Below are 24213 nucleotides of genomic sequence, written 5' to 3' on the forward strand. Positions count from 1 at the left end.
GAACCGAGGCAACCGAGGCAACCGAGCCTGTTTTCGTTCAAGAAGGAGAAAAAAATATTGTCAACAACGTCGTCCATGTAAGAAATTTTAGCAAGACGGCAAAATTCGAAGTCGGCTTGACATCAAAAAATTTGAATGTAAATTATTGTTAAAATAAATCGTAATTTCGTTATACTAAGCCAACTTAGGAGCTTATAATCGCGTAAGACTGACCGATTGAATACTCTACTTCAGTTCGCCCGATACAATTCTTCATCTATCTGCAAAAAAATGCCGCCATATAAAGGTTTAATTTTCACGAGAACTCTTATGTGCATAGGAGATCGAAAAATAAAGTAATGTGATCCAAACTTAACCCATTGAATTTATATGTCAAATCACTAATTTGGACTGATGTTTGCCCTAAATTACTAAAAATAAAATCTCGTAATTCACATAAAGATTAATTTGCAATAAGAACATTTATATATAGATCGAGATACATTCACACAACGGTCCCATCCTATCCAAAATGCCAAATACAAGCAAAGTACAATTTCTGGTATTTGGGTATTTTATGAAAGAATGTTTAAAGAATTATATCAGACGTAGTGGTCTGATGTATTTACTGGCTCATCCCGCCTGCTATAAAGTTTTAATGTACATCGGTGTGTATATAATTTACCTTTGAAAAATACAACAAAGATACAAAATCAAGAATCGTCCCTTTCAGCTTTATTCGCTTATTCTTGGCATATAAATTTATGAAAGGGCAGTTCATTTGACGCATACTGAAAGTAGCGTAAATAAATATTGAGAATTATCAATGACTTTGTTTGACCTTGATTAACGTAACCATGTGCACCTGAGATCAGAGAAATATTTGCCCTTTATTAAAACGCTTGAAAATTTTATTTTTCGTTTAAGTTTTTTTTTTTTTTTTTTTTTTTTTTTTTTTTTTTTTATTGGGTTTTTAATTTTTAATTAAATTTTTATGGATATGGATGTAAAACAAATAATTAACGATATAATAATAATTGAAGGAGGATTCGCGTTCCATAATATAATTATTGTGAATTCAAATAATTCGCTTTTTATATGCATTTACAACACATTCGCTCAAAGAATTAATTTTTTTTTTATTTTTTTTTTAAGCTTAAGAAACAAATTCTTGTTTATTAATTTTATAAAAATTGAAACGTACTTTTGAAATCATATAAATGATGGTGGAAGCTTTCATAAGTAGATGGAATTCATGTCTGTAAATATTCGCTAAAACTAAGCACAATTGTGACGTAAGGGCATCGAAAGGGCATTTCTCTGCGCTTTCAAAATGAAATTTCATTGTTAATATAATATTATTATCAACAGATGCTTGAATATTGCTGTCGGCAATTAATTGATAATTATCGAAATTTACTCTCAGTTCAGTTTGATGACATGTCCCTGAGAAAATCGTGAAATTCGAAAAAATATCAAACATCGTCGTTATTTAAGCATGTCGGTAATCGATAATCAAATCGAGAAAGTATAGTAAATATTTCCGTTCATATTGATGAACTATTCTCAAGATGTTCGTTCCTGATATTGGTGTCGGTTCTTTCGGAAGACTCGAACCTCGATCCTGTCGTAAAATGAAATATAAATAGATTAATAGATAAAATCTCTCGAGGTTTGGTTTTATCTCATTCGCTGAACAGGGACGGATACGTGCGAGAAGAAGAAGCAATCTTCTGCACAAATTGGAGAAAGAGAAATCAAATAATTGAGGAAAATACGATGCTTGGAAATGAAAACTGCAGTTAAATGAGGTGAGATGGTAAACTCACTAGACCCATTAATTGGGTCGCATTATGGCCGTTATAAAGAATTTCAGATCGCGACAAACCTAAGGTAGAATGTGAGAGAAACCGAACAAATCGGACGCATTTGATTCTTCTGCTTTCTATAATGATGCGTTCAAGTACTCAAGAACCAAATGATAGCCTTATGTGGCAGTAACAAACCAGTGTTGCCATATGAACATAAAATAATAGAGAAATGCTAAAGTAATTATAGCTTCATATTATATCAAAATTTAAATGTATTGTAAAGTTCTTCCAGGCATATTTGCTGGAATAAAAAATGTCTCCTGTACAAAAGTGGGCCGCGGCCCACCACCCGACAACTATCCATATAACAATTTTTTAAAATAATATTTTTGTTACATCCATCGATTCGAACTATTTTCAATAGTGTTGCACCAAACTATTTTAAAAATTTGCGACCTCTAGGTTGAAGATGAAAAAAAAAGAGAAAAAGTAAGACAAGACAGACAGATGGACATAGGGATCAATTTAGAAAGTATTTCTGAATGGATTGATATAATCAAAGGTACATCTATCTCAAGTTCGCCCAGGTATTGCAGACATCCGCCCAAACTTATAATAGAGAAATTATTTTCAAAATACTTTAATGGAATATCGGCTTAAAATATGTTTCATTTTTTCTGAATTTAGAGGGTTTAGCAAAACTATATTTTATTAACAAGTTCAATTAAAGAAAAGAATAATAATAATAATAATAAGAAAAGTTTGTGTTACCGTTCAAATAATTTACTCATAACATATACGTACAAAAAAATGTATGAAAATATTATTAAAATGCTGGGTTTAATTTCCTGTTTAGGGATCATTCTCAACGTACACGATTAAGACTGATTTTTTGGTTAAAGTGCGAATCAAAAAAAAAATAAAATAAAAAATAAATAAAAAATAAATAAAAAAATATATAAATAATAATAGTAGATGTCTGCAATAATTATGAACGAGAGATCAAATCTATCTTGAATTTTTCATACTAATCTTGCACTTTAACCGAAATTTGTTGTCCTAAGCGGGAACGAAAAGAATGACAGTTAAAGACAACAATATTTTTCATGAGTTATAAATAATAAACTTATGATCGAGTTGTGCACTTATTTATTTTTTGTTTTTAACTTTCTATATTCATAATAAATAACAATTAAAAAATGTTGTAAAAAAACAAAAAAAAGGAATAATTGGATTTTTTCATTACTATGGTCTCTTGTGACATTCTTAATACATTTTTAAGAGGGTTTTTAATAAGACTTGAAAATATTCGACGATTGTGATCGTGTGAGCATTTTTGCAAATGATATTAAAAGTTTGTTCTTTTTTCTTCTTCTACTTCGTCTTCGTCTTCTTGTTTTCTTTTTTTTTTTTAATTTTTTTTTTTATGATTTTAGACTTTATATGTAAGTAATGGGATTAAATATTACATACCTTATGTATATGCATAAGTGTTCATATGCATATATATGCATATATATAATAGTATGCAAGGATGTTCTCAAATATATAATTAATTATGTAAGGTGCACAATTTAACTTTAATAATAAAGGTTTTATTTTTTAATTTTTATTTTTTTTAATTTTCATTTTATTTGCGGTTATAATCAAAAAGAGCGAACGAGAAAGTATTTCTTTGTTTTGAATAATATTTAATATTTAAATGAAATGTGTGTGTGTGTTTGTGTTTGTCTATATGTGTGTATTTTTTTGCTTCTGTTAAGTAATTATAATCAGTTTACGTCATATGTGTTTTATAAGCACCAGAAATCATTTATTTATTTATTTATTTGTTTTGTTTTACATTTTAATCGTAATTAATATATAAATAGAGGGTAATAGTAGTAGTAGTAGAATATAATGATAAGGAGCGAGAGAGAGAAAGTGAATATGTATGTGAGTAAGATAAGCTAACTCTTTGGTTGAAAACTATTATTTCCTTAGAATTCTGTCAAAAAGAAAGCAAAGAAGAAAAAAAAAAGAAAAAAAGAAACGATGCTACTATAAACCTTCATCGATCAGTAGACAAAGCAATCAACATATGGTTAACAGATAGTATGATTTAGTAAGCATATGCTTAAGATGCCAACTACCGTCTCCATTTGCTCATCAATATGTTTTCATCTAAGATCTGAGAATAACTTTACTATTATAGGAAATCTGCTTTTCTCCGAATTCTTTTTTAGTTTATCTTAGCTTCGTATGTTTAACTAGTTTTCAACCAAACAGAGGAACGTTAATTCTTGTTAATATGCATAACATATATTTAGGCGTTTCAATCACTTTCAGCCTGATGTAGACAGATTATTTGTTTTTTTTTTTTCTTTTTTTTAGCTATAATTCATTTGTACATACATTCATACATGTATGTGTATACATATATGTATTTTTATAATTACATATATTTGTATATATAAAGACGGGCAGAGAAAGATAAAGAGAGAGAGAGAAAGAGAAAGAGAGAAAGAGAGAGATAGAGAGAGAGAGAGCGTGGAAGTGAATTTAAATAAGGGACAAAGTATGGCAGGAGGAGAGACAAAATAAAAGGGATAAAACGATACCGTTGACTATCAAAAAATACTCCGCCGAGGAACTAGGAAGATTTAATATCCATACCATCCTAACGAAAAGTATCGGGAATTAAAAAGTTAAGTAAAAAAGTTTCAAGTGAAATAAATTGCTTTACTAGAATGCGTTATGAGAGCGTTAAGAAGTTTGCTACATATATTTTATTATTCCTTATCAATCTGGTTCAGTATGCATTTATTCTTAATTTACTATAAAATTTTATCACAACGGGCCAGATATGGCCTAGCAAGGTCACGCTTAGAAGGCAAACTATGCCCACAATTCAGTTCACTAGCGAAGGATTTCTGCTTATTCGCATTTAGCAATCACTTAGACGATTAAAGACCCTTACAATGAAAGATTTACGTAACGAAAAATAAAAAAATAAACTCATAACTTTCGCTCAGAATCTTAAGCTAATTAATTCCCATCAATTTTGGTTTGTAGTATAGGCACCAGTTGCATTTAAACCTCGTACGCTGACAGGCAGTGAGCACGATCTTCGTATGCAAAGCGATCAAAACGTAAGAGGCAAGAGATGCTTTCTGGAAATAAAAGTTTGCCAGGACAGTAAGTAAGTAAAATAATATATAATCCGATATTTATATTGGAAAGTTGAAGGATTATCAAAGGAAGTATTATCGATTGCTAGCGAGCTATGATTTTTAATCTGTGTATTTGCGAGCTAAACTAAACGAAAAATTTGCAAGCGTGTTGCTTGTTGTTCAACATTGATGCGCGCATAAAAGTTGAGCGTTCATCGTCTACTTCGTTTTAATTAACCCAATGGAGTTTGTTTGAATGATTTTGGGTGTGTGTGTGTGTGTGTGTGTGTGTGTATTTTGTGTTAACTGACTCTCTAGGATTAGGGAAATTATTATTATTTTGCTTTCATAGTAACTAAAGGATCGTTCACAACCCTACATTTGCATGCCTAAGCGTTTCTCCCTCTTATGCATGCTCATCATTATTCATCAATTTTTTTCTTTGCTTATTTGTTTTTTTTTTTTTTTTTTTTTTTAAATTTAAACATCTTAATTATATTTAATAACAACAAAAATTCTAAAAGAAGCTCTTTCTATTGAACTTGCCATCATTATCATCATTATTATTATCATCGTTAACATAAACATCATTTGCAGTATTGTATTATTGTAAACTTTGCATATGCGAAAGATTAAAGAGAGATAAAAAAACTAAAAACAAAGAAAAAAAGTTGAAAAATGAGAAGCACAAACTTAACTAAAATTTTGTAAGTAAAAGTAAACTATATGTTTATACATGCATATGATTAATATCTCGTTGCTATTATGTAATTTTTGTTCATTTCATTTATTTAAAGCCATTTATTGAGAATTTTGAGCCCGTTAATATATGAATATAACTGTCCGATCAAAAAAGAAAAAGAGAGAGAGAATAAAAAAAAAAAGATGAAAACCCTTCTCTTACTTTGCTATATAAACTAAATATGGTCGTCTAAGTCCTCGGAGCGTACAAACATGTGCAAAAATATCTGTCATTTAAGTTTTCTAAGTATTTGTATAATTTTCGTTTTCGTTTTTTTATATTTTATTCTCTACGCTTATTAATGCTAATTAAAAATTTTCTTAACAAATTTTATTCAAGTAAATATTTTTTAAAATATTTCTGCTTTTCAGGGATCTGTTCTTTTACTATTTATCTACATGTCTATGTAGGTAAGTGTGTACCCTAATGTAAGAGGCATTCTTTTTTCATTTTTTTCTTTTTTATTATATTATTATTATTGTTGTTGTTGTTGTTGTTGTTGTTGTTGTTGTCGATTTCTCTTTCTAATTGTATTATTTAGATGTAATATTAAATAGTTTAGACCTGATTTAAAAAAAATTTTCTTTGAGGCTTTCGTTTCGTTTCTCTAATGCTTATAATTGGTTCGTATTAAAAAAAGTTTTTTTTTTTTTTTTTTTTTTATATTTTCACTTTAGTTAAAATATTTTTAAATTTGTATTTTTAAGAAAATAGCTCGTTATATGTGTAAAAAGATTGATTGATGGCAGTCTCCTAATCTCAATACTCTCACTACTCAATACCCCTTACCTAATCTACATATATAACTCAGATACTTTTTTTTTTTCTTAAAAAGGATTTAGTTCTCTTTTATGATCGAGTTCTCTTTTATGTCATATAATTCATAATTCTCGATAAATATACGTACGGCTTCGATTTTATTATTAATGTGTCTTCAAAGCAGAATATAAAAACAAAAAACAAAATATTAATAAATCAGGTTATCTGAAAGCTAGCCTGAGCCTTTTGCTCACAAAAAATCTTTAATAATTTAAACGCTAGAGTATATATAAAAAACCCATTAGTCCAAATATGATATGATAGGTGGCGTTTGAACCTTCGCTGATAAGTATGCGGAAATTCCATGCAAAGCTATGCAGACTTATCGAAAGTTTCTGAAGGACCTATGAATGCATGGTTAGAAGCAGTAGATATACTGGGAATTCTAATGTTCAAAATAGTGCTTGCAGGAAATGACCAGTCAAAGTTGAATGTATACGAAATGCTGGCGCTAAAGCGTAACAATTACATATAGTATTGAAACGTTTGAAAGGAAAATACAAATTCGAACTCTGCTCCTCGGACTTCAAGAGATATCCTCAGACGAATTTCTATATTGACAATAACACAAAAACCCTCGATCCATTTTTCAAATATTGTGATCACGCGTAACGAGAAGTGAAAATTCATCACTTTCATTTGTGCACGCTACCACTTGGAAGCACGTCTTTATTTAGCGTAGAAAAATTACATACTTCCAAATAATGTTGACGCTATTAATGAGTCATGTGAACGTGAGTATGAGTAAATAGTATATGTCCAGCTTTTGCATCACTATATATAACATCCATATATATATTGATATGATTGGAAAAAACGTTGTGAGTTTAGCATATATCACGGTGCCGGATATAATGAGGGGATCACGTGCGACATTGAAAAAATGTACTTGGAAAATTTGCGGGAAAAGTAATCTCGTATGACGGACTTAACAAATTTGCATCTTAAGCGAGCGGCGAGAACTTTTAAAAATGAACATGAAATGATAACGATTTCAAATGATCGCATATCACGATAGCAGTAGGTAATCGAAATTATGGTATGGTATGGTATGGACAGCGTAAATGTACCATCAGAAATGTACCCTAATGAAAGCTTTGTGACATAACCTAACAATAGCCTTTGAGAAATGCGTATTTTGTATATTACAGTAATCGCTTTTAGTCCATCTAAAGAATATGCCAAGTTGTTTTTGTCGACGATATTAGGACAGCACTGAATTCAATTAAGATCCCTAACGCGCTTATCAGAACCAAATCAATCCAATTCTTTACAGAAAGATATCAAAATAATATCGTTCGCTTGAATACGATTTGGGCTGAAAGACTGAGAATCGCTGATGTAAATCCAAATCGGATTTATGTTAAAATTTTGTTTTAAAAGTTAATAACTATTTTTTACACAATCTTAAAAAAATTTGTCTCATTCCAATTCGCTTTACTGCGCAACGATAAGAGGATCTTTGATCCGCTGACTTTTCTATCCGTTTCATTTAAAGTAATTGTAATTATAAAAACAAAGGTATTGTTATGGTTTCTTAGGCGATTTCTGATATCCCACTATCCGACGGATCTGTGGTGATATTTTTTGTTAGTAAAGCTCCGTGTGTTGGCGCACGGGGGCAGGAATTTTAGAGAGGCCACGATCGCGACGTGGTGATACTATTACAGACATGTCACGTGAATTCGTACTTTCAGTGGACGAAGCCGCCGAACTACGCTTAGAGCGAGGTTTTGCTGGCGGCGAGCAACTACTCGAACGTTCCAGAGTACCGTTGCTATTCACCCAGGCGGCGGTAAAGTCTTCATATACCGCTTTTTTTGCATGCGTTCCATTGCGCTGCGTAGCATTGGTTGAATGTGAAGAGGCTTGCACTTCGATATTACTCGCCGAATAACGTAATAATAATGTTTTCATTTTCTCTAAAATCTGAGCATCGTTTTTGGCGCTACTGGCCGCTTCGAGCAATTGCTGGGCTAACGGGGAAGATGCATGATTTTTAACAGGCGATGTAGTCAAAGAAGTTGTGCATCCCTTAATGCGTCGGCCATTGCTATCATATAAAATATGTGAGGATCTTGTTTTTGAATTACGTTCCAGAGTAGAGCCCGCTACGGTTGAATTGTTATCGTTAGCTGTTGTCGGAGTGAACGTTTCGCTTGATAGCGTTGGTCGCTTTTTACCTCCAGTCTTTGCCGTAGACCTTCCACTCCAAGTGTTTGTAACATCGCGACCTGCAGTAGCCAAAGATGCTGGTCCCTTGTGTTTCTTCACGGATGCCATTTCGTTAGCAAATTGAGAAGTGTTCGGTTTTCTGACCGATCTGTAAGCTGGTTTGTTGCGATTAAAAGCCGGTAGACCGGTACGTGAATGCAAATCTTGTAAACTGCCAGTCGAATTGCAATTGCTGCTATCAACGCTACGTCTGCGTTGCGATGTGACCAGTGGCGAGAACGGTATTTTGCTGTAATTGACTTTTGCTTTTGCTGGTTCAATTGTCGACATTTTCATAGTGGTAGTACTGTCGGTGTTGTCTTCTCCGTTGGTTATGCCAAAAATTTTATTTGAAAAGTCCGTCTTTCTTAAGCCGGTTGTACTGGCAATATCAACAGTTATATCTTCGTCGGTTATGTAAACACCTGATTGTTCAAATTTATTTGCGCTGTCGATAGGTAAAACCGCAGGCAATGATTGCGGTCCATTATCAAGTTGCAGATCGTCATTCTGCGTGTAAATGTTCTCTACATTTTCGGGTGTCTTATTTGAGGCGGTAGCTTCTTCTGTAGGTGAAAGTTGCGAATCGCTTGATGTTTGATCGTGACGCGCTATCAAGAAAGAGACAAAAAATAGAATTTTATTTAAAACGCAATGAATTTCAAAAATCATTACATGATCTCGATTAAGTGATGCGTACCATTGTTTTCAGCGTCATCGGTTGAGGTTTGGCTATGTAACGATTCGCGTTTTTGAGCATTCGACTGTATGACACCCAAACTGCGGTACCCTTCATCGCTGATCTCACTGCCGTTATCGCTAATATTTTCAAATTTATTGCTATTCGTGTTTGTTTCTGAGTTTTGACTTGAATTCGCTACTAAGACTGGTGACTGTTCGAAATTTTCATACTCAGCAGTAATGGGTAAAGATTTTGGCCCATTATTGCATGCATCCAATGCCGTTGATTTCTTTCGCATATCCATTAGACGTCGTGGACTCGGCGACATAGAACGACGAGCGAAATTTGGTGAAACAGAACTGGGATGCAATTTATCAATAACATTGAGCCCCGTATTGGCGGGCATATCCGTTACACCACCCGTGTTTATATTGTTTATGCTTTGATGTAGAAATTTTTGTTGTGGTGTTGGACTGCGACTGCGATTTTTATTTAAAGCACCATAACTAGGCGACAGATTGGCCATATTGTGTGACATATTATTACCGTTGAAATTGTGAAGACTTCCAGAATTTTGATTATTGAAAGTGGAAATAATTTTTCGAGCTGAGGGCGGTGATCTGTAAATAGTAGGTTGTTATGCAGTTGATTAGTGTTGAATGCAATAACGCATATAACGTAATATGATTCACACACTCACACCCAAATTAGCATACACAAACGCACACAAACGGGGAGTAATGACATTGCCTTTGGAAACTTGAAACCTTTAAATACTTTCAAAGTTAATTGAACGTTAACTGAACGTTTTTAAATCGGCTTATTTTGGTCTAATCTATCGTCTACACTACAAAAAAGTTGTGACATAATCGCTGTGAGCTGGTAAGTTGCTGATTGACGTAATTAAATTTAAAACAAATAAGAACACTATAGTCAGGCCAAGTCATTCGTTTTATACCCTACACATCGTATGACGTGATTCAAATTTAGTAAATTTAATTTATCTCTTTCTGAACGGCTTACTATTTCTGAGGAGTGGGGTCCAAGAATTTGGTTCAAGTATGGTCCATTCACTTTTCCTGTCAATTTATTATTATGAACAAAAATTTCATCATAAAACATTAAAAATTAGTCCTTTTCGTCGTACAATAGTTCACATTTCCTACGAGTCCTTATTGGCTGTGGTATCAAAAAAAAAAAAAAAAAAGAAAAAAAAAACCTACGTCGTTCATATTTGGTAAGTCCACCATAAATTTAATATATTGAATATTCGACTTTCTGATCATATCAAGAATAAGTTTTCGTGAGAGCGGTTATATGCGAGGGGATTCAAAAAATTGCCACAGCCAAATCGAACTTTTTACATCACTAAGAATGACGAAATACCATTACACAGCGAGTTTTGACTAAAAAATTTTGAAAATTGCAATTTTTTTCCACACCCAACCCTATTGAAAATTCTTTGCATCGGTCTATTTTTTCGACCATTCCCCATTCAACGATTTGTTTTGAATAGTTGCCGTGTTTTGATAAGACATTATATGAGGAGTGGTTGAAAAACTAGACCGATTGGTACAATAAAAGGTGTGTTTGTCTTAAGCTTTTCTGCCGCACTAAATTAATATACCCTATAGCACAAATGGTGTACGGTATAAATACAGCCAACTAACGGTTGGATAAACGATAAACATTTCAAGGGAAGTTATATGCAGAGTGCACTTTGGAAGAATGTATTCTAATATGACACCTGAACACACGTTTAAGAAATATTCCTGTACATGTAGGCCTGTAGACCCCTCCAAAAAAAAAAAAAAAAAATCTCAGCAATGCTATGCTGCATCTCAAGAAGGCTCCTCACTAGTTTATGAAAGATTTCATAACATTTTTTCCATTTATAATACTTGAAGCAAAATTAACTTGTTACGTGTTCATGCCTGATTTTATTATTATTATTATTATTATTTTTATTTTAGACTAATGAAATGAATTCTTAGACTAAAAAAAGACATTGAGCACTAGCAACACAGGCTATCGGCTCTAATGCCTGATTTTAAAATTTATTAGTGATATAAAACGTGATTAGACTCGAAATAGTCAAGCGAGTTGGGAAAAGTAAGTATTCAAAATGCCTTGGAAGGATATGGATTTCGCATTATAGTTCAAATGTATGGGAAGATTCCTGTGGTCATATGATTGAAGCACTTCATGTTAATACCAATGAAATAAGTATATCTGTATGTAATATATATATATATATATATAGTGTTAAACTACAATATGGGATCAAAATTCGAATGCATGGACTGAAATTGCAGTTCTCTCTACTGTGGAAATGTATTTTCACAGAAAAGCAATGGAGGTAGCATCCGTATTACATGTGATATCAATATTAACAAGCATAAAAAATTATACATGCCTTGGTGGCGAGAACCCGGTTTTGCGACACATTTCGAACTTTTCCAAGATGTATTTCTTCTACTGTGTAGATGCCATCTTGCAGTGTAGAGCAAAGTTTTATGTCAGAAGATCGTTTTTGTTTTTTTTTTTTTTAATTTTTACTAATTATTTTAAAATTAATTTAACATGTTTGTGCAAAACCTATACAAACCTGTTTACACTCTATTAAGTTTATACGGATAGGACAATAATGTTTAGTTTGTAGTTTTAGCTGAAGAATAATAAAATCTTTAGCAAGAAAGTTAAAATTTCCGCCTTAGTCTACGTTTTGCTCAGCCTAAGTTATTATAAGAGTTTTCATTTAAAGTACGCGATTACACGAAAACAAGGTGTAATTTTTGATTATCATGAAAATGAATTAACATTGGTATTAAACAAAGTACTATAAGGTATTTAAGGGTCGGCCTTGCCGCAACCGTAATGCCTCATTTCTCTTAAATTTGATCTATTGACTTAAATAAAGTTAAAAACTATATATATAATGTAAGCTTTAATTCTTCCGTCGGTACATATTGATTTTCAAGGGCAGCCTGTACTGAGAAAACCGGACAAGCAAGGCCCTTACAGAAACCTTTATGCTTAGTCCTTTTTATGATATGAATGAAATCACGAAAGATTGAATTATTAACCGACAATATTACGTAGAATGAATTTTCATCAATTGAAAGCGTAATGCTTTCTAGATGAATAGAAGTGCTGAAGACTTTTTATTTATTTGCAATGTGTTGTCTGCAGCGGTCGCTAATCTATTAGGTGGAATATTAGACAATCGAAAAATTAATTGATGATTATTCACATTTGCTAAGATTTAGATCTATGAGACCTTGAAGCCTGTACGTAGTAAGTAATTTTTCTAAAGATCTAAGATAATGTATTGCCCAAAACTTCTAATTTATTTGTTTGTTCGATGTTTGTAATCAAGCGAAGATGGTCTCAGAGATAAAAAAACTTCCCTCCTCAAATGTCATTTGATAGAAAATGAATTAACCGTTCATTATACGTTGTAAGGATGCAAAACTCAGTCCAATGCCCTAAGATAGCATTAAAGGCTTGCGGAATAAGTGAACAATACTTACAGTTGAGGTATCGCAACATGACCAGCAGATTTCTTTGCGGCGTAGAGCAGAGAATTTCGACCAAAAAAAAAAAAAGTGACGGAAATGAGCTTAACACGCAACATAGAAGGCGGTGCAGACGCTTCCGCGTATCTAATATGCAACTTTATCAAATGAATTATCTAAGTTAGGAAAATGTTGACATATTCATTTGATTTACATATGTTTTATAACGAAATGTAAACAAGTACATAATTGTGAAAAAAAAAGGCGCAGCTTTAAGTAATTTGTACGATTTGTTAATGTATAGCATGCTGCGCGAATACATATCGAGTTACTGACAAATTAAAATGAAATTTTTTTTTTCATTTAAATATTGTAAGAGAAAAAACTCGCTTTTACGACGTAATGCGGGGCAAGCAGTGATTAAAATGAAATGATTATATGTCCTTTAAAATGCCGAAAAAGGTCTATCTAATAAATAGAACGGAAACTTAACTTATGTTAACTTAACTTATGTTAAAGCATTACTATTAGCTTATTAGTAGTAGTAGCTTTGGAGAGATCATATTGCCTTTCTGAGCTAATTGTAAATTCGTAGCAAGATAAGTCAACCAAATGAACTTTGTATCTTTATTCGGATACGATATACGTTATAATAAACCAGAAAAAGAATATCCTTCCGAAAATTTTTTTTCAGCAACAATTGCAAATATTATATTTTTTGCCTGAGTGGCCGAGTAGGCAAGAGTCTCGACTAGCAACTCAATGGTCGTGGGTTCAAATCTCAAGTGCGGTAGAGTTTTTAATAAAGCCGAAAGCCTTAGATGCTAGTGCTTTAAGACTTTAGTCTTAGAATTTATTCTCTGGTTAAGTTTGTAATAATAATAATAATAATAATAATAATATATTTTTCGTACGTACACTTATGTCTCTGTTTCGAGAACGCTTGCCTCGGTTTTGTAGGGATTTATGTGACCGTAAGTAACAAAGGTTCGAAGGAACGTGGACGTGTAACATTGATATGGAAAAAAGGTACTGATTTTTCACTGCCACGAATTTTTTTATATCATACATTAGTTGAGGTATAGGGTATATTAAGTTTGCTGATGTGTTTGCAACATTCACAAAAATTTGAAATAGATCCATATATTGTTATCTAAGTTTGTCTGTCCGTCTGATGATTTTGCGTGTGTTCTTATGCTCAATCTACAGGTCGTCTGTGGAGATATTTTGTTGAAATTTAGTACACCGATATGTTTTGAACCATTGAAAATGATTTGGATCGGAGCACTTTTTCGACAACTTTCCATACAATGCATTATTTTGAAAATATATAAAGCATTATGAATAACTTATATTAAGCGAAGTTGTGTTGGGTACTCAGTGTTTTTATTTACTTTTTACTGATTTTGGCCGACCCGTTTCAATGATTAACGCGATTCTCATACATAGTTTAACTACTTTATGGTTCCAACAAGCGCACGGACGGACAAACGAAGTTGACAAAATATCGATTCGACTAATTATGCTGATTGAAGGTATATATACATCATTGACGGGAATCTCTATGAGTTGTAAGCGTTAGATATCTCCTCTGATAGAGACACACTACCAACTTATCCGTACTGAGTTTACGAAAATATCTTAACTTTCTCTTTCAATTTTGTGTTTTCAAAAATATTCCAAAAATAAGTGTATGAGTAGGTGAACTTTGTTGGCCGTCTATGGTAAATCACCTCAAAATAATTTATTGCAATTTATTTGTTTGAGCGATTTTTCTGTCGATGTATTCTTTATTCGTTATTTGATTGTTTAGTCTTTTAAAAGAGTACAAAATGTTTATGTTGATATAAAAATGTTATATAGGAGATGTGAAATGTGTGCCTGAAACTTAAAGCGCATCCATGTCTAAAACGAATTTAATTACGTGTATGCGTATGCGATCATATTTGTATTGCTTACCTTTCAAATATCACCTGTGCTCTGTGCAGTTCGATGCCGTTGCTTTGATTGCTCGAACGTGGTATAAGGCGAGCAGCTACTGCGGAACGATGTTGTGCCTTACAGCGGCAGGGATCATGTTTATCGAGATAATGTGATAGTGTATCCCAGCCACCGCCGACTCGTACCATAACATGTGAACGTAATATCTGTCAAATTGAGAAGAAAATGTGAAAAATTTAATTCGATTTTCTTAAAAAACCAATTTTTTCAAAATATAATTTATGCATATATATGCCGATGTCAATCTTGTTAGGCGTTACGTTGCATTGTGCATGTGCGTTCCAGTGTCTCGCACATATGAAATAGATGCGCACATACACGAGTAAGTATTCGTATTAAGTTGTTTATGGGAAAAAGATTATTAAGATAGAGGATGAGAGTAATTACTCTGCGTTTAATCATCATTATCCACATCATTATCGTGCAAGTTGTCTAGGCGAAATTAATTGAATTTAAACGTACAGATCTTTTCATCGTATACGAATATATGTATGCGTGCGAATTTTATTAATGACCGTCATGAGAAAAAAAAGTTATGTTTAATTGCTAGATATGCAATGATTGATTTTCAGTAATTGGTTGTTTCTAGGCGGGTATATATATATATATATATATATATATGTGGAAGATGTAAAAAATGAAATTTTTTAATGACAATGTAGAAAAAAAAATTGAAAAAAAAAATTGAAAAAAAAAATTTTAATGTTCAGCGTAAATTAGCACCGCGGATAGCGTTTGTCAGGATGTAGTACAATTTGAAATAACTGCGAAAGGTATGTATCAATGATCTTCTAAATCCTAGATGCTCGTCATTAGCAAAACGCACAGGTTTAGCTTAATTGTCTAGTATTCCTTTCGTTCGAAGAGCTAAACGGTGCCTAGCTGTCTCTCTTTACTCACATTAAATCTAATCTTTTTGTCAATTTTGTCCACAGTTTGCTTGCTTGTATCTATCTATCTTTCTTCCTGCTTTATTAAATATGAATTTAAATTCATTTTAGCATTAAATCAGAATTCACTCGAAATATTTACATTAAAAAATACCTGCACAAAAATCATGCATCTTCAATTTGTAAAACTCTTTGGTGACGCAGAGTTACAAAAGGTTACGGAAGCAAGTCAACTCGTTACAAACTGATTAATGAATTGCTTGAAATCGAAGGAAACCAAGTTAATAAGAATCGGCATTGCATGTGGTGTATAGCCTCTGCGAGGACCGGACGGAAAATTTGCTAATTTTTCCCTAAACTAAATTGACAAAGCTTTAGTTGCTTAATATTATATGTAATTTTTTTCATATCTTCTTCCTTTTCCTTCTTTGAAATTATACTTTTGTACAGACGATTACAGAAAGAAGTCCTTGAAGCGATTCTCAGAATTTGTACGTCTTATTATGAGAGATGCAAGGTTTATCAATCAAGATCTCTTTCTTACAGCATACGAGTTAAACTGTGTAATTTCAATGTGGCCGATATCGTGCGGTTTGTGGCCAGTTAGCGAGATACGATCTACATCATGTACGGGTCTTCATTACTCCTCCAGTGCTACGAGGCCATAAGAACCATTTAACATAATCTTGGACTTTCAGGTAACCGGGCTCAGAGGTATGAACAATTTCCACTCCTTTGCAGTGTCCTTAACACCTCCATCGGTCACCACAAAGCTTCTCGAAAGATCGTTCATAAAAACCTATTCACGCTAATCTTGTCATATCTAGACCTTCATAGGTGTGTCTCGCTACAGAATAGCGTTCCACTTGATAAGGAAGAAATCTTTTTTTTGATAGAGCCTTTGACTTTTCTGTGATCAATTTCCTGTATCCTGTGATCAATTATCTGTATGTCTTTATACTCGATATACACTATACTAGATGTATGATGGAATATGTAACGTATATTAACCAAGTGGAACTATGCGTTGTCCCGTAATTGAAATTCGTTCCAAATTAAATTTAGGATTTCCTTTGGTTTTTTTGTTTTTCTGCTTTATAAGTTTAGATGGCCAAATATGCAGGCATGCAAATGCCGCGCTTATTGATATTTGACAAGGAAGTGTATTGCTCGTAGGTTGGTTTACATGACTTGCGGTACATACATTCGTGGCCTACATATAAATAAATAACAATTGATTGTTTATTAAGTTTTAATACTTTTTGTTAGGTAAAAAAATAGTATACACACAGTGTGGGTATGTGTGTGTGTGTGTGTGGGAGAGAGTGAGAGTGAGAGTGAGAGTGAGAGTGAGTGAGTGAGTGAGAGAGAGTGAGAGTGAGAGAGAGAGAGAGAGAGAGAGAGAGAGAGAGAGAGAGAGAGAGAGAAAAACGCAAATGCACACATTTAGTATCGCCGATTCACAATGGGTTAATAAAATATACGCTTTTACATATTTGTATTATTTTCACCATCATGTTGTCAATACATTTCCAATAAAGTCCGCCGTTTCGTGTTTATTGCTGTTGTTGCTTTCTTTTTGAAGTTGCTTCCAAAATTTATTGCAAATTTGGTGTTGATTGTTTTCAACAATAAGTTGAGAAAAGTGTCACCACACGCTTTTTTAAAAACCAAAAAAAAAAAAAATAAAAAATAAAATAAAAATAAATAAATAAAAAAAACACAGTAAAAAAAGTTCAACACACTTCTTTGTCTCCATTCAGTCTTTATCGCCTAATTGGACATTTAATAAATATTTGTTGCTTTTTAAATATACAACAAGCGCAGCAACATCAACACTAACAGCAACAGCAACAACAGCAACAGCAACAAATAGACATTAAATCTTCAATTGACATTAAATCGTGAAAATTTATTTTTATTATATTTTTGCGTAAACACCTCACGGATTCACATTCTTTTAGCCTCTCTTCTCTCTCTCTCTCTCTCTCTCTCTTTCTCTTTATTTAGGAACGTAACAGCGCACATGTGAATTGCGACGACGGCGTTCATTTATTTGCTGGATTGCTTGGCCTCTACACAGATCCACATTAACTCCTGCATGCCTCTACAACATTAACTATATATATATATATATATATACACACACGTACACATATACATACACCGTGGCACATGTGTGGCATTATGGTTAGATCAGTAATTGAGTGACTTGACTCTTGCTGACCATTAAATGCAGATTTTATTAACACTACCGTCCTTGTATGTTGCGGATGATGATTTCAATTACACATCAAATTTATTAAAATAGGAAACCATTTAGACATTTTTTATAGCGATTGTATATTATCAAAAATCACGCAATCGATTATTATCGCATAGTTATTACATCTAATGCTATCGATCAGGCGGCATATTAACATTGTTCATTCATTCGTTAATATAATGACTTCTAATAGGATCCGTATCATTTTTCAACTGACAGTGGAGAGTAGTAGGTTTTAATATGCATTCGCTGATTGAGCGCTGAGAACGCATTAAACAAGATTAAGATTTCTGAAACAAAGCAATTCCGACTAATGCAATTTATTGCTATCATGTCTCTGGATACATGAACATATAAGCAAAATTGACGCACCTGCGGCTTCGAAGAGTTTAATTCTTCAATCATTACAAGTGTCAGTTTTATATAGTTTTCCGGTAACTGATCTAATTGGTAGGCTATATTTTTTTGAAAAATCTCATCGTTTTGATGGTTAAAGCGGATGGATTGCGTCATCCAAAGTTATTGAGGAATTTTCTTATTGACGCTATGGACGTAAACGATGGGCATTTTTAACTAATACACAGTTCGTGAAATAATGGTTCTGTTGGGTGATTTATTTAGAATGATATCATCAGTTGATTAAAGACCCTAGTTATGGTAGCCCCGTTATCGTCACAAACACGAACGTAGTTCAGCAAATCAATCGTGAATTGTTTGAGGAAGACTGACAGCACAGTAAAGTAAGTTCGATGTCTTGTGCATTAAATGACTTGATTTTTTTAATTTAAGATTTTAAATATCCATTAAAAATTTTCTTATAACTTTGGAAATAGAATTCGTAGTAAGGAGCCAAACACGCTTTAAAAATCTTAAAAAACAAAGAAGGCTTGATTTCTGAATTTCTAATTTTAATTGCCTACTGGAAAACTTGATAGCATGTGTGCTTTCGTTATGTATGCTTCCAGTTCGTTTTGGCCTTTGTCCCGTTTTATAGTTACACGTTTTTGTAATCCTACGCCGACTTTATACACCCGTCTTTATAGAGAAGATAGTTGACAAGTGCTAAATACGTCTTTTTTTCTATGACCAACCACTCAGGAGATGTCGCCTATGCATGCGAATATTCTGGTGATAAGGGTGGCTTACGGGAAAAATGGGGTAAAAAAAAGCGAGTAGTCCTTGGGAACGTTCGATTTGAAAATGCAGATAACAGGTATGACTGGGAAGATCACAAGATTGCTGGTACGTTCCTGCAATGGCGGGCAGCCCCATTAAAAAAATGACGAATCACGGTAATGTAGTGTGCGGTATACAAGTAACTTCGGGATCGGGAGTGATTGAGAACGCTGAGGATGATGTGTAGTCCTGTTAAACGGGTGGATCAATCGCTTTTACCTTTTTAGAGCACCAGGCGTGAATGTACTTGTACGTAAGCGCAAGACAGTGCCACATTACGTTGATGCTTAAGCACCTTGAGCTTTTCGCTGTATGCGGCCTAGGGTGTCCAAGCAAAGTTTGGAAGTTACCGTCCACAGATGCGAGTTATACTGTAAAAGCTTTACGGTAAGTTATGTATTGTTAATGTCCACTCAGCTCTTGTGGCTATCGAGAACGTCAAAATGGAACGATTTCATGTTAATATTCTATGCAAAGCTGGAGCTCTTCTATATGATTTCCTTACGTAAGATTCATAAAGCGTGTATAGATAAAGTTTTTCATTAAGAACGATTGTCATCGAACTACTCTTTTGTGGCATATATTGTTATAACTCTTAAGAATCGATCGCAAGTCCGGCCCTGATTTTGTTTTCACTGATTACATGACTTGGCTATGGCTTATCGGCAACGGAATGTCAAAGAAGGACCAAAACACATGCTATAAAAATCTTTGCAAATTAGATCAAAGCTCGCATTCACAGTAATCCCAATAAACGAACGTAAGTAAATGAATTCTTTGATAAGACGCCTAACTGTTCGTTGATTGGGAATTAAGCAATCGAATGTGAGATATAATGACAAGTCTGTGTGTGTACTTTGCAAAGGGTTTGAATGCGTGCAGAACATTGCTGAGAGTTTACAACATAACTTCAAAGAATGCGAAAATGATGATAATTGGTTAAGATGCTTACAGATTTTTCCCTTTCTTTCTTCTTTTTACTTGTTTTTGCTTGTTGTGCTTCACATCTGCCTTCTGTCTTGTATGTTTTTCTCGTTATGTTGTCATCTACGGCAAGTAAAAGGAAGTGCAAATGATTAAAGAAAAGTGCAGAATCTCCTAGACACGTATATATGGAGGCCTTCTTTGTATATATTAAGAAATTTCAAACCTTCTCAAGGCGTGTGTTTATGCGTTAGTGAAACTTAAAAAAAAAACTTAACATACGTCCTATGATGGCTGTGATAAAAAAATGTTTATGGATTGATTGCACAACCGTTCTCATCATCAAATCAAGTTACTAAGCCAATACGAAATTTTTTTCTAGACCTCTCACTATACAGGACTAGGACAATACGTTACAAATATAGTAAAATAACTTTCCAAATAATATTGTCGATCGATAATTTAAAATCGTACGCGTTATATAAGTTATCTTACTAGAGTTCACGCAATATTGATCAAGTTCTGCACAAAAGAAGTTGAAACATTCACGATAAAGTTAACTATCCATTCCAAGCCCATTGCGACTTTAAGTTAACTATCATGCGGTGCTCTAGTCAAACAAAATCTTCGACAGGGAACGGACACAATAAACCAAAGGTGTGTGATATCCTAACTTTTTAATAGGACAACGTTGGCAGCACTGAACGAGAATGTGTTACCATAAAGAGCAGTGACATAGGTGATTTCAAAAATTTAACCGGTAGTTACGGTAGTTTAGTTAATGATTTGCACGCTCTTACTTTAGTGAAAAATGTATCCGAGAATGTTATCATGATATGATTGATATTAACGCTGAATGCATTGCTAGAGAATCACTTCAAATGAATGTTCGATTTTCTCGAAGTTCTGAAATTTTAAAAATAACGTTTACGTATAAGATGTTGTACGTGTACTTACGCGAACAAAGATTAAAACTTTGGTATCCCCTATACGATATTTGCCTTCCGAGACGCGTACCATTGGGAATTGTGAGGGACAAGTGCATTTCTCCACTAAATCCCTAACCTGTAAAGAATAAAATTAAAAAAAAAAATGAATGAATATAATTTATGCGAGCACGATGTATTGAGAAAGATGTAGAAAAGAAAAAAAAGGCAAAAAAAAGATTGCAATTACAATAAAGTGTTTGTTACTTAACGATTGCATATTTTCATCACTATTTTCTAATCAACAATGATATAAAGATCAAAAGAAAAATTACTTATGGTAAAAACTTTCTGATAGCAATGTAAAAGTTACGGTCGTCAAACATAACAAAAATATCATATGTCATACTTGACATTTGACGTAACATATCAGAAAGAAAAACCAAAAGATGACCCAACCTAAACTTAAGATAGCTTGAATAGTTGCAAAGCCGATATAACAATGTAATCAACGCGTAGCTGAAAGCAGTGAAAGATATTTAATTTTCGATATATATACTTTTTTTTTTTTTATTTTCGATAAGAGTTTTTTAAGCTGATAATTGCTGATAACCCGTTCCCTACATTCTATATACTAATTGTTGATTTCGTCATTCCGATTTAAATTAGAAGACAGAAATATGTTACGCAAAAATTGAGCTCAATTCAGGAGATCCATGCAGGAGATGCGTAGTTCTATGAGTCTACGAACGCGCCCATGAGAGCTACATTAACACCTTACACGAGGAAGAGAGCAAAGTGATTTAGTCAAATTTTAATCAATCCATCCTAAGAATCTTGTGTAGGAGTAGCAAAAGTTAAGCGTAGGTAGAAATATTTTGGAAATTTTATTACGTTACGTTATCCATATGACACGATAGCTCGTCAATATCAAAAAATGTAGAATTTTAATTGCGAATGAACTTAAGCGGTATATATATCGATATTGTAAATTAAGATGGAAAAAATAGAACCGAAAAATTTTCTAACCTAGAAGAGAGAAGACGAAGGGAGCTTCAATTCTGAATTCAGAGGATGCAATTCATTTCCGAATTCAGAGTATGAGAGAGAAGGATGTATTTTGCTGTTGCTGGCAAGATACTCTCTCTTCTCTTTCTCTTTTTCTTTTCGATATATAGTATTAGCAATATTCAGATATCGGATGACTTTACGAATTTATGGCTCACATCTTAGCAAAATTATTAACTTAACTTCGTAAGGTCTGAAAAAAGAAGACAAATTTTAAAGAATCTAGAGAAAGTCTTTACATTGCTATATTACCTAAACTGGACGCATTTAGATCTTAGGCTTAGTAAAATATATATCCTGCAGAAAGTGGTTAAGAGTTATGTTGGGAAAACCTTAAATAAAATTCTATTAGATTTGTTATTGTAGTGTTAGAAAGTCAGCTATTATAAAGAGACTTCAAGAAAACAAAAAAAAAAATCGAACAAGAACTTAATCCAAGTTTAAACTATGTATATTAGACTTTAATCGTCGGATGGACAACTCCACAATATTAAATTTGGAAAATTATCATATGATGGCATTCACGTATAGTTACTGCGGGCAGTTTCGAGGGCAATCGTCTCCTTCGACGGCGGTGGAGGTTGAGCTGAGTTTTTATTAAATGCGAACTTTTCGTATTATCTTCTCGATTAAAAGTGTATATGAAATTTTGAGGATAAGAAAGAAAAGTCAATACGTGAACCAATTTTCGGAAGAACGAGAATAACGGACTGGTTTATAGCCTGCATCGACAAAATCATTATGTCTTTCTGGTAACGTGAGGCTATAGGAAGAGAAACATGAAAACGATTACAAAATGTTAATTATTTTGCGTATCCTCCCCGAAAAAGATTGTTTTTAAGGCTTCAATAGGTACACGAAAGAAATCGACAGCATTTGTCAAGTGTTGCGTTTAAATAATTTTATAAAAATTTTCAAAAGTATGCGGCATAGCAGTCAATAAGTTAGTCGATCTATGGTTAAGTGGTAATGGTGGTGGTAGTGGTGGTTGACTGGTTTAGTTGGCTGAAAAAAAGTTTACAAAGTGATGGACATTTTCGGCAGTAATCTCCATCTATGGGGTGATCACGCAAAACTATTAATTTTTGCATGATTGCAGATGTCAGATTAGACTGAAATTCATTTAGCATTGTCGGTGGGTAAATATTAATTTAACAAATCGACAAACATAGAAGTTAACTCGCTTATATGTATATATTCATACAATTACATATATATATATATATATATATATATATACACATATATATATATATATACATCCTTTCACACATTATAGTTATTTGTAGGCAATTGACTTCCTAGCTGTTGTATATATTTATGCCTGAAAATGAAAAACACCCGAAAATAGGAAACATACTAAATGCATAAACGTTCCAGCGAATGAAATTCAAGCAAAAGGTCAGATTTTAATATGTTGGCAAAGCCGTGTACGGCTTTGTGTACTGTGTGTTGTATGCAGTGTGCTATGAGGTTGAGGTAACGCAATATAACCCAGCACAACCTAGCAGTTGCTTACATGCTGATGCAAAATGTGATACTAACAATAGTGGAAGAGGTAGCAAAAACAACAATAACCGTTGAACAAATATTAGACAATATCGCAATGATCGTGTTTAAGGTAAAATACGTACAATTGCACTTTGTTTGGCGCTACCTTTTTGTATATGGCTTGGACTTAAGCAGAAGCGTGAACCCAATGGTCTGCGTATATAGCCCCCGGCAAAGCTAAGACCAATAAGAAAAAAAAAAAAAAAAGCACAACAACAACAACAACAACTATCACTCTAAACATATCAACATACACACAGAGCAGTAACACAGTCCTGGCAGGCGCATTGCCAGCAACAACGCTGGCTTTATAGTCATCGTCGTCGTCATCATCATCATCATCATCATCATCATCATCATCATCATTATTATCATCATCGTTGTTGTAGTAGTCATCAACAGTATAGTAAAATATTCGTATGATATCATTGGCTGCGTAGCACAACGACATCATGCATTGCATAAATTCACGCGCGCGTTTACTCCATGCAATT

At 33.3% G+C, this 24213-nt stretch overlaps 1 protein-coding gene across 2 annotated transcripts in view; it reads right to left on the reverse strand.

Moving 5' to 3' along the window:
• Positions 1-4476: 4476 nt before the first annotated feature.
• The window catches only part of LOC119644708 (GAS2-like protein pickled eggs), a 204100-nt gene continuing 184363 nt past the window's right edge, over positions 4477-24213 (reverse strand). Inside the window, exons 5-8 of one of the 2 annotated variants that reach the window (XM_038044403.1) lie at positions 21132-21239; positions 14877-15064; positions 9418-10019; positions 4477-9328 (exon numbers count right to left, since the gene is read on the reverse strand). In XM_038044403.1, coding sequence (XP_037900331.1) covers positions 8094-9328; positions 9418-10019; positions 14877-15064; positions 21132-21239 — 2133 coding nt within the window. In that variant the 3' untranslated portion in view covers positions 4477-8093. The remainder of the gene's footprint in view (positions 9329-9417; positions 10020-14876; positions 15065-21131; positions 21240-24213) is intronic. The other variant, XM_038044402.1, reaches the window with a different exon arrangement.

This window comes from Glossina fuscipes, unplaced genomic scaffold (assembly GCF_014805625.2).
Source record: "Glossina fuscipes isolate IAEA_lab_2018 unplaced genomic scaffold, Yale_Gfus_2 0, whole genome shotgun sequence".
NCBI classification, from domain to species: domain Eukaryota; kingdom Metazoa; phylum Arthropoda; class Insecta; order Diptera; family Glossinidae; genus Glossina; species Glossina fuscipes.